General features: G+C 42.6%; 1 protein-coding gene across 9 annotated transcripts in view; it reads right to left on the reverse strand.

The window, feature by feature from the left end:
* The window catches only part of CELF4 (CUGBP Elav-like family member 4), a 694,539-nt gene that overhangs the window by 58,157 nt on the left and 624,283 nt on the right, over positions 1-12,099 (reverse strand). For all 9 annotated transcript variants that reach the window (XM_088054586.1, XM_088054584.1, XM_088054582.1 and 6 more), the window contains exon 8: positions 7,619-7,768. In XM_088054586.1, the coding sequence (XP_087910712.1) occupies positions 7,619-7,768 (150 nt within the window). The remainder of the gene's footprint in view (positions 1-7,618; positions 7,769-12,099) is intronic.

The raw sequence follows: 12,099 nt of genomic DNA on the forward strand, positions 1-12,099 counted from the left end.
TAAAGGGGCTTTCAGTTAGTGTTGGGCCTGACATTTAGCTTTTGTCAGAGAATGAATGGATGGAGGTACCAGAATGAAGCACGTTGTTGAAAATAAATAAAATTAGTTTAAATCATATTCTATAAAGAATCCTTCCTGACATGTCAGTAGCCCAACTCCAGTGTCTGTCCAAGATAAGCTGTTATATGGCTGCCCCAAGTGAACATGGTTGTAGGGGACAGAGGGCTGGAGTCTGCTGTGGCATTCAGGGGCATAAATCAGGAGGAACTACACAGAAGCGAGTGGGATGGTGAGGAAAAAGGATGATAGCTACAGCCTGGGCCAGCAAAAGAGGCCCTCAAATGCCCTCAGTGGACTATGGTACAGCCTCCTTGTCCCAGCTCAGGTAAGAGAAAGCCAAAGTGGTCTGCCCTCTGAAACCAGATGAGTCCACTGCTTCTGAAAGGCAAAAGCAGAGCCTTGCACATTTTCAGTCCCTAAGATGCCTTGTGATTTCACTTTGGTGGAAGGAGTGATCTTACTCCTATGTGATATTCTCTCCACTCCTTTCTTCTGATTATCTATGCCTTTTGTGACTGACATGCTCAGTTCCATCTCTTTCACTCTATTTTGTGCAGATGCTTCCTACACAGGTCTGAAACAGCATGTTATGAGCTGGATGATCCTCAGCTTTGTGCTCTGCCCCACCTTTTCATCCCTGTCATTGTCCTGGAGGTATTCTATACCTCTTCCAGGAGCTGCAGCCTGGCCACTACCCCCTTTGGGAAGGTGGATGGGGGAGGAGGGCAATCCAAGTGAGGCAGTGCTATTCAGTCAGTGGTGGTGGGGGGGGGTTAAAAACATAATGATAGGAAAAAAAAAAATCTATGTGAAGGCCAGGATTAAAATAAATAAATAACTTAGTGGGAGGGTTCTATTCACCTTCTCCTTAAATCCAATTTAAATCACTCTCTACAGCCCTAATCTATATCCATAATTATATCATTTCGTACAACAAGCTTGCGAGAGGTCTTAAGAAATTTATGTAGATTAAAATTCATGGGTGCCATAGTACAGATTCCATATTATTAAGATTGATTAGGACAGCTGATGCTGTGATTAAAGAAGCCAGCGCTTACTGTTGTAATTAATTAGGTATTCAGACACAACAATAACTGCAATAACAGAAAGAATGTGCTGATCTGGCAGAAAACAGAGGCTGATCCTGTGTTTTATAGTCTCGTTTTGCCATTTAGGGGTGGACACCACTCAGTTGAAGACATGCTGTCCTTCTGTCTCTTCCCCTACACATCAAAAGAGCAAAGAAATCCAGGGGTCTTATACCCTCTGCTTCATTCCTATTAGTAGGAAAAAGCCCTTTTTGGTAGCATCTCCATCTATTGTATGTGCTTGTTTGGGACAACGTATGGCTCTACTATAAAATTTGTATATTTCAATCATGGAAACCAGGATTATCTTTATTATTTTCTTAATAGTCCCACCTAGAAGCCCCATCCCTAATCAGATTCCTTCTGAGGTGGATGCTGAGTGAAAACATGATAGGGGACATGTCTGGCAGTGATGAGCTTCTGGATAACAAAGCAAGAAAGGCACAGATGATTCAGAAGGGCAGACAAGTGGACATGGCTAGTCAAGGTGACAAACATTCAACAGCAAAGTCAGAACCAGACTTCCCTCTCTGCCAAAGGCCATAATCACATAAGTTGGTGTCATGTTTTAAAAGCTCTAAAGGCACTCTAAGTCCATATTTTGGGGGAGCTTAGTTTAAGTCATCTTTAAAAATAAAGCTCAAGGTCTTAGCTCACATAGATGGTACTGAAGTCTGATTTGTGTTTACACCTTCTTCTAGATCAGAGGAGAAAACACTTTTGCTCTGGAAAGGCTCACACATCTGACTTAAACAACCTCATTCATTACAGCTGCAGCATGGTCATTGGAAGTACATGGCATCATTAAAATGGCTTGGACTACAGCTGAAGATGGCAACTTGTTCTTTTATTTTTAATGAGTGCATTCCTTCACTTGTTTATTTTCCCAGTAATGCGTGGCTTATGGCACATGGCAGATTGTTACAAATGGGTCAAATAAATGCTTCCTAGTCATAATGATGTCTCAGGTGCTCGCTGTTGCAGTTTTGGAACTGCTGATACAAATATAAACAGGAAAGATCTCACCTGGAGATTTAGGGGGGACAAACAATACTGAGCCAGATATTCCTTGTAGTGAGGAATTTAGCCTCAGGGTAGCTGAGCCAGGCACATTTCTAGGCCATAGTGTATGTCTGGACTGTGGGGTTTGGTTTTCATCCTGGACCTTCTACAGGTGCAGGCAGGTCACTCTCTTTCTGTTCTCCTGATTCACCTCCTCTCTAAACTCTTGTCTAACACCTTTCAGGCCTGAAATATCAGGGTAGACATTGGGATGTGGGAAGTCAGTCCTTTCTTCTCCCTGCACTAGCGAAGCCCTGCTCTTGCCCATTGCCACTGGATGGTGCCTGCCATGGTCAGGACTGGACTCACTGGTCTGGAGCAGCAGCCTGTCCATCAGCAGCACTGCTAAAGGACAAACTGATGGATAAGGCTGTCACAGCAGCATGCTATCAACTCCTGCCCTGAAAAATTAACTAGGGTAAAGATAATAATTACAGATGGAGTTTGAATGCTGTCTCTGCTGGCAGCAGGTAAAGTTGGTGAGTGCCTGATACCTCTTTGGTGAGCCAAGGAGAATGAATTGAAGATCTTGGTTCAGTTACAAAGATGAGTTGCTACATAACCGGAATTCCCTGTGAGGAACACCCTTTCTGCCTATCTCAGTTGTGACTTGGAAAAATGTGGGCATAAAAGCTTGGCTGCCCATTTGTACTGGCAGCTTGTCCTCACCAGAGAGGGCACAACCCTGAACAGGGGATGAAGTGGAGATTGCTGTCTTGCTGGCCCCCATGTAAACACTGTGTGCTAAAGGGGAGTGGTGGTGGAGAAACTTGTGCTGGGTCTGCAGAGTGGAAAGATAGAGCCAGTCCTGGAAGTGGTGAGCAGTCAGAAACAGAACCACTCTGTGCCTGAAAATAGTAAATGAGGTGGCACACTTTTAATGGATTAAAGGGAACTGAGGGGACTTAACTTTTTTTTTTTCCCCAGCAACCTAAATCCAGACTAAATGCACTTAATCAGAATCATAGAATATGCTGACTAGGAAGACATCCATAAAGATTACCAAAATCCTGAGCAGGAAAACCCCAAGGGTCACACCACTTGCCTGAGAGCATTGTCCAAATGCTTCTTGAACCTATCAGGTTTGGTGCTGTCACTGCTTTCCTAGGGAGTCTGTTCCAGTTCTTAGCCACCCTCTGGGTAAAGAACCTTTTGCTGACACCCAGACTAAATCTCCTCTGGCACAATTCCAGGCCATTCCCTCAGGTTCTGTCACTGGTCACAGAGAAGAGATCAGTGCCTGCCCTTCTGCTTCCCCTTGTGAGGAAGCTGAGGAGCTCAGTGTCCATGAAAGCATTCCTCATCTAAGGCTCCACAAAGCTGCCAAACTGTTGGACCCCCCTGGCTCTGGTCAAGCTGGACATCCTTTGGCCCAGGAGGAGTAAGGGGAGTGTAAGATGCTATGTGGTGTGTATTTCCACTTCTTTCTCAGCATGTGACTGGACAGATGATTATGGAGCAGTCCTCACTTTTCTGGGAGCTCTGCTTTGTTCCTGCTTCCAGTTCTCTTGTTTCACTGATTTTTTGACAGCCAGTCCCTTCTCTCTCTTGTCTGCTACCCTTTGGTCTCGCAATTTTCTCATCTCTCTGGCCCCTTCTCTTACCAAAGAGGCTCTATCTATGGAGTCAGAATTTTGTCTAGTCCCCCACAATGTAATTCAGTGGGGCTGGACCTGTTAGCAGAGAGCAGAATTCTGATGATGTGAGACACAGCAGAAGCCAGTGCAGATGGTGTCTACTGTTACTGTACATCACACATGGTTACAAGAGAGGCTCTGGGCTCTGTGTGGCTAAGAAGCTTTGGCAGAAGAGTGCAATCCCTGCTACTGTGACTAAATGTGGAAATGGCAAACGCTCTTGTGCTGCTGCAAAGTGACTCACAAGATCATGGCACAACAGATTATGCTCTTTGTCCCCACTATATGTTGTGACACATTGCCATGTTCAATAGCTCTGCAAACTGAAAGATTAAAGGGCGGGAATTAATACACAAAAAGGTCAAATCTCCAAAGGGGCTCAGACTAGTGGAAGGGGAAATACTTATTGCCTTGTTATTCACTCTGTGGCAAAAAGTGCACTGAGGCATTATATACTGTCTGATCTTGGAGGAGGTGAGACCCTGGCTTGCAAAGGTTATGACTGCAAGGAATGGTTTTCTAGTGACACTGCATGGATCCATAGCCTGACCAGATTAACAGAGAAAACTAATTCCTGCAGGGACAGGGGCTGTGATCAAAGCCCTGGTGAGTAGGGATGTTCAAAGTATTCTAGCCTTTGCCAGAAAGCTGTGGTTGGTTTGGTAATCTGACTGAAATGATACCATGCACATCCCTTCTCCAGTCAAGGGGAATGGGAATCTTGGAAAAAGAACACAAGGGTACAGAAGAAAAAAGAGTGAAATTACAGACTAAATACGGTTATGTAATATGGACTTTTATAGAGACTGTGTTATTCTGGAATCCTTTGGATGCAGCATCAAAAATATTATGGCTGGTCAGAGAGGTGAACATGTAGACAAACTGCACAATTAATGGAATTTATTAGGGTCTGAATGATATGGATGTCATGCTTCTAGAGATGTTCATTGTCCTGTTTTGCTATTCTCAGTCAACAAAGAACATTCTGCTACAGTCTATAATGGTGTGAACCCACATTTGAGGTTTTTTTGTGGAGTATGAAAGAGTATCTGAAAGCAATATTCAGGATTTAAACAATATATAGCAAGTCATAATCATAGCAAGACTATGATTATGTACATAATACAGCAGCAGTCTTAGCCACTTTCCGAATGAGAGATACACCATAAAAGAAAGTTGTTTGGAGGATGCTGACTTTGGATGGGGACTGTCATGATCTTCCCTTCTCTATAGTGTTAGTACAATTGCCTGCTCAGCTGTAATATTTTATTTCTACCCTTGCATTTAGAGACAGAGCCATGAAGAACCACAGGGCAGTAAGAGAGGCAATAGAGGAGAGTGAGAAAAATCTCATAATGATGGAACAATCTGCCCAGTGATGAAAATTTCTTTCTAACCCCAAGCAATTAGTGGCTGGCTTATATCATAAAACATGAAGTTTTGTGTCCTATCTACATTTTTATCCAGTCTAATATGGCTGTGGATGTTCTCATTACCCATGTAAGTGTCTAATCCTTTTATTTTTTATGCTGCTAAGCTCCAGGACTGAATAAAGCCTGTGGCAAGGAGGAGAGGTTTGGAGAGTGCATAAATGCTCATGAGAAGGAACACAATTAGATGGAGCAAATGCATGTTGTAAGCTATGTGGACTTGCTTTCAGCACTTCAGGGACAGACAAAAGCATAATGAGAGGTAGGTGTTTGACCTGCCTCTGTTCCCTTTATACCTCTGGTATAACTTAAGGTGTCACCACATTATGGGGAAGCTGAGCAATGAGAAAGACAAATATATTGCTGAAGTTACCCTGAGATAAATCCAAACTTTACACAGCTCAGATTGTTTGGGTGTCAGCTTTACTGGCAGAAGGGAGTCTCTCTGCCTGCAGCGACGAGGGGCAGGATGACTGTCACCTTTCAGTGTGTCAGCCTGTTGGTGTTTGTGCAGGGATTTACTGCCTGAGCAAGTCTCTCCAAAACTCAGGCAGAATCAGATTAAGTCCACTGACTTTTATATAACCATAGATGAAATACCTGAGGTATTCTTTAAGTATGGGGATAGATTGGGATAGTAACAAAAGCTCAAGCCATTAAGATTCACCTAGAAAGAGCGTCTTTTCTCTCATACCCACACTAATGGATCATTGAAATTGGCTAAAAAGATCTAAGTAAACCAGGAGAAAAGGACAGACATACATAGAAATGGACGAATAAACAGAGAAATGATTGACTGGCACACAGGCAAACTGAAATAAATGGACAGAAGAACAGATGGCCTTGTTTATAGAACCTTAAAGACAGAATGCTTTCTCAGTTTTGTGGTTGAACTCACTGAGTATACTAAGGGCTCTCTGCAGTCCTCTGATGACTCCAAATTGTCTCCAGTCCTTAAGCTGCTACAACACATATATACATGCCTAATTTTGAGTACAGTAAATCCCTTGATTTTAATTCTGTTTAGAGTTGAACTCAAACTCCATGTATGCAAAGTGTTTGTTGGGAGGAGGATAATTATTTGTCAATACCTAGGAAAGACTTTGGTATTTCTACATGATATGGTATTTTTCCTTGTAGCTCATGAAGTTCCCTATGATGATGAATCTTCTGAGTTTTCAGGACTGGCTAAGATTGAAAGAATTATTTTTTCTTAGAGTTTTTCTGGGCTTTTTGGCTGGAACATTGAACTCAGTATTTGATTTCCTAACAGACTAGATCAATCTATCAGTTCCCCAGGGTGAAATACTCCTTTGCCAGCTGGTGATTAGGATCAATTAGTAACATGTACTTAGATTTTTATTGCTATGATTGTTACCATTAGTATATGTACAGGAATGGTAAAAAAATGTCTTCCTAGAGGAAGTGTATGGCAGGAGAGAGCTGTCACAAATCTAAATGAGGCTGAAAAAATGTAGGTGCACATTAAGGAATGGTAAACTCCTGAGTTCTTGGTAATTACAGATTTACAGTGTGTGTGTATTTGTAAATACAGGTATAAGGGCAGGTTTGTATCCTTTAACCTCTCTCATTCATCTCTGACTACCAGTGCTTGCAAAATCACTTCTTTAGTGCTGGCATCTTCAAGCTAGGCACAGTGTGAATCCCAGCAGCAGGTCTCCTGCTGAGTGCCACCAAAGGGTGACCCTGAGCCCATTCAGAAGCTCTATTAATGCAGCTTCACTCTCCAGGCCTGGTAAGGCTGCAGGATTTGTGTGCAGTGAGCATTTTGGAGGTCAACACCTGCTCCCTGCGCACAGGAAGCCTCTTGGGTCAGCAGACATGGGGACCCTTTGGAACATCCTCCCAGAGCCATCTGGCTGCAGGGGAATTCCAGCAGGAGATACCAGTGCTGGGTGCAAACAGGCTTAGCACAGCTCCTTCAAGGCTAACCAGAGGCAAGACCCTTGGCAGTACTGTGAGGGGATCTGCCAGCATGAACTACTCGGGAGTCAGGTCAATTTTCAGCTGAAGCAAAACATGCTGATTGTCCTGACTGTATTCACCAGACATGCTATCCAGCAGATATTGAGCACTCAAGTATTCAGTACACAGTTTTTCCACCTCCAACATGCCCTTGATGTTTATCATCCAGATTGAACCGTTTAACACTGTAGCTGCGTAAGACACGATACACCAACGCTATAATGAGCCCTGATAGTGTGGGGTATAACCCTTCTGAACCTATGCCACAGGCTTTTGTTGGGCAAAGCCTGTGGGTGTGGACAGTACCCCTAGGACTGAGGCAACAGGTTGTGGGCACAGGATTGCTCTGGCTTACCTGGATAAGGGTGAATGCCATTAGCAAACACGGCTTCAGCGGCTGGCTGCCCATTAGCCTGCGGCGGGAGGCCAGTGAAACCATTCACCCCAATTGGAGATGGGATGCTAGGCACAGCTGGTGCAGTTATGCCAGGAGGCGTGCTTCCACCTGCAAATGAGGAGGACACAAGGGCAGAGCTGGTGAGTTCTGCAGACAACAACTTCATGGAGAAAACTGCTGACACAACAGCTGTGACCACCACCCGCAAAAAAAAAAAAAAAAAAAAAAAAAGCTCACAAGATGCTGAGCAAATAAACTGACAGCTTGCAATTGCTCCCCTGTTCGGAGAGCACTCAAGAAAAGCTTGAAAAACCTCCAAAAACTCTCAGTCCCAGCTTTCTACAGCAGCCCCTATCAGATTCCCTTTGGATCTCTGTGGGTGTACAGATTTCCGGGACTGCTCTGTCTGCATTCTCTCATGAATACACCTTTCATGTGCAAACTCATTCTGAACTTTCTCAGCAGTAGGGATCTGTAAAAGACTTGTCAAGTTTATTTGTAGCCTAGAGGTAGCCAGTGATACATTTTTTAATGTCATTGTTTGGCCCAAACTTGACTTCATACTTTTTAACAAATATCTCCCAATGATCTGGGGCAAATTTGTTTCTTTCATTGAATCTTATTATTTTTTTCTTCCCAGATGCATCCTGGGTGGGGGGGACTGAAATGCTGCTATTTCAGAAGGACAAATTTGTCTTTATGTTCTGAGTGGGATCTTGTCACCCACTGGTAGAGAACTCTTAAATTTCTGGGAAGAAAATTAAATCCTTCTGCTACCTCAATGTCTTCTTCCTATGTATGTGTAAAATGACTGGACAGTCTGTTCTTCTTGCAACATGTTCAGGATGACTTCAGGGACCAAAAATGAGTTTTCAATGAGCCTGAAATAACATTTTTTCTCTTCCTAGGTGTGTGTGGGAAGTTAAACTATCTTATCTTCAACAGTATCTTCTGTGTCAGGGTATACTATGGATTGAAAGCACCATTTTTGCAGTAACCTCTCTTTTAAACCAATTGCAGATTTTTTTTCACCATTGCAGCATTCCATGATGTGTTAGTCCAATAACATACTTTAACAACTGCTTAAATCTATGTTGGTGCTTTAAGAAAGCCGCTACAGATGCATGAGATGTTTTAATATGTTAAAATTTGAGTAGCCCAAAAAAAAAAGGCAGTACTTCAGCTCATTTCTTATACCCTAAGCAGACAAGCTGCTGCTTCCCCTTTTCTTATTTAAATGGTGTTGGCCTTTAAAAATGTCCTCTGTGGAGGTACAGGGAGCCAGCAGTGGCAACTGAAGTCCAAAGGCAATGCTCTTAGCATATGCCACCAGCTTCCAAATCACAAAGGCCACTTAAAATTTCAGTTGCTTTTCTGGATCTCTCCTTTATTTGCATAGAAAATGTAAATATTTTATTTTTTTTTCCTAAAATTGCAGCAAGGGAATTGTGCTTGCTATTTTGTGCATGTCTAAGGAAGTTTAGGCATATTTATTGGAATTCTTTAATTTTCTTCTTATAAAGAACCCCCCTGGAGAGGTCAGATCTGTAGCTGTAGTAAAACTGGCATGATGCCACCGTGGAAAACAAATGGTGGTGGTGCATGCCAGTTGTGGATTTCATCCCTCGTTTGAGATCTCTTGCTGTAGCTACACCAGGTGCAGATTTACAACATGGAGAGAGAGAGAAGGAGGGAGGGAGGGGAGGAAGAAGGAAGGAAACCTAAATGAATTTCATTTCTAGCCCCTCACTGCAGATAACAGAGCAGCAGACCCACTGCCAGACCCACTTTTCACCCAGATTGTAGCAGTGACAGGAGAAATGTAAAACCTGAACCAAGCTCTCAGAAATGTCAAATTAATTGCCTCACAGTTATGGACTGTTGTGTGAGATAAACCTGAGTCTTGATGGAAGACTGTTAAAATGACAGCAAACAGCATTAAAATTTTCTTGGTCTGAATTACCCACAGGGAGTGCTTATTGCACTCCACTGACTGCAGCTCAAATGAGATGTCTAAGTTTTGTATTGTTAAAGCCAGTTGAGATGGATACTGTCTCTCATCTGTTAGATTTGCCTGGATCCAAAACTCTGAGCCCTTAGGTCCCATGGGAATGAATGAATTTATGGTCATATTCCCAGGAATCCACTCTTCTAGAGATGGGACACAGAGGAAACCAGCTGTATTAGGAGGCCTGAAGATATCAGCACAGAGGCACTGCACTGAGCCAATACCTCCAAAGCCTCTAGGACTTCTGGGTTACCAGAACCTTTTTTCTAACACAATTTTTCTTTTGCTTCAGGAAGATCAAAACACTTCCTTTATATTTCTTTTTATTTTTCCTGATGTTCCAAACACTTTTTCTAGTGCCTGTTTTTTGTTGGTGTTTTTTTTTTTTTTTCTGAGAACTTTGAAATATTTCATTTTTCTTCCAAGGCAGAACAAAGATATACTTCAATGACTAGAAATCCTGCTATGAAGCAGAATGATCATTTTCTATTTGGCTTTCTGAATGTTAACAAAAGCCAGCAGGAGAATTAATGTTAGGCTTCAGATATCTCCTGGCTACTCAGAAATTGCTGCTAGTGTTGTAGGCTTGCTTGCTCAGACATTATGTGAAACATTTTCTGTACATCTTATCACATGCTTTGTGAGTGTTGTAGTAATACAAGGAGTAATTTCAAAGTCTAAACATTTCTCCTAAGGAATAATTGTCAATGGACATTTTCACAACCCACCACAGAGGTTTTTTCATGAAGGAAGCTACTCATTCAAGGTAAATCTGCAATAATGCCAAAGTGAATAGGTTCTGTGATTGAAAATATGTCATTAGGAGAGTGCAAAATCAGCTGCCGTGAAAGACATCAAGGGATCATCTAAACCAGCATCTTATTTTCAATAATGACCAGTCATGGGTGATCCAGAAAGCATGTAAAAAACATGAGTTTCCTCTCCTCTATTATGATAGTGAGAGTTTAACAGTCCACTCATAGAGTCAAACACTGGAATAGGCTGCCCAGGGAAATGGTGGAGTTTCTGTCCCTGGGTACATTTTAAAGACACACTGATGTGGTGTTGAAGGATGTGTTTTAGTGGTGGGCTTGGCAATGCTGGGTTAATGGTTAGCCATGATAATCCTAAAGGTCTTTTACACCCTAAATTGCATGATTCTATTCTCGTCTGAAAGGCACTGCTCATAGCAGAAGTGAAAATGATTGCACCAAAAAGGAGCTGGGATATTTTTCATGTGCTGGAGATCGTGATAGACACAGAATTTGGAAGCTGTGCAGGTGTTTTCATGCCCATGACACAGAATGCACTCATTTTCAAGAATACACTTATGTATATTCAAAAGGTCTTGTGCTCTTTTGTGTTGAGTCCACTGCAAACCACTGCCTGGATTCAGCTTTACAGGCCCTGACAATATTTGAATTCCCGGCAGTCTTTGTTTGATGTTCTCTCTGCTCCCACCAACAGAAAACAAATCTAGCTAATGCAAATATGATAATCTTGCCAGCAGCGGGTTTAAAGGGTGCACATATAATTAAGCCACTTTTTTATTTGGATTTTCAGTAGCTCCATCAACTTTTTGTTTATACATTTATCATTGTGTAAACATACATTTTGAAATGTGCAGCATAAGATTTTTGAGTCAAGTGCTTTTCCTTGGGTCCCCATAAAGTCTTGTGGAATGAGATCTGTCTTACTCTCCATTCTCTCCCCAGTCCCTCAAGACACTCTATTACAGATGGTCCTTTCAAGATGTACCTTTGAGTCCTCTGCCTCCCTACCAGACTCTAATACATTGCAAAACTTCCCAAACCCTCACTTACAAAGTTTGGCCCCACTTTTCCTGCTTCCCTGCTTCCCTGCTGTTAGGCCCTGTGTCAGTCCAGGACTACTGAGCTGATGATTCCGTGACCTGTTCCCGTCCAAATGGGAATCTTGTTCTTCAAGCCCCAAGAAAGACAGCCCTGTTCTCGTCTCAGCTTATTTCTCTGCCTGCTGAACCATACACTTTTTACAGCCTAAGAAGATCTTGGGAGCCCTTCCCTAACTTCCTATCTATGTTCCTGCAGCCAGAAACCCCATCACTAAACACCCTCATTCCAGGTAGCACCAGATGTCTTCCTTGAGTACCTCCTGACCTATTTCACAACAGGGGGAAAGGTTTATGTGTCGCAAAGGCAAAATTCATCTTGTTAATGATATTGCATCTCACCACAACCCTGTTTTGCTAGTCTTTGGGACAGCCTGGCTCTGATAGCATCTGCACTGACCCCTTGGATACATATATGCACCAATAAACCATGTAGGCCACTGTGGCATGTTTCACGATGTTGGGAGGATTCTCGGAGCTAAAGAGAGATTGTGAATGGGATTAGACTGAGAAATGTCATAGAAGCAAAGAATAGTTAAGGTTCTAAAAAACCTCTGAGAT

Source organism: Pseudopodoces humilis, chromosome 4 (genome assembly GCF_049639895.1).
Source record: "Pseudopodoces humilis isolate 2021_Gansu_Grassland_sample_001 chromosome 4, ASM4963989v1, whole genome shotgun sequence".
NCBI classification, from domain to species: Eukaryota; Metazoa; Chordata; class Aves; order Passeriformes; family Paridae; genus Pseudopodoces; species Pseudopodoces humilis.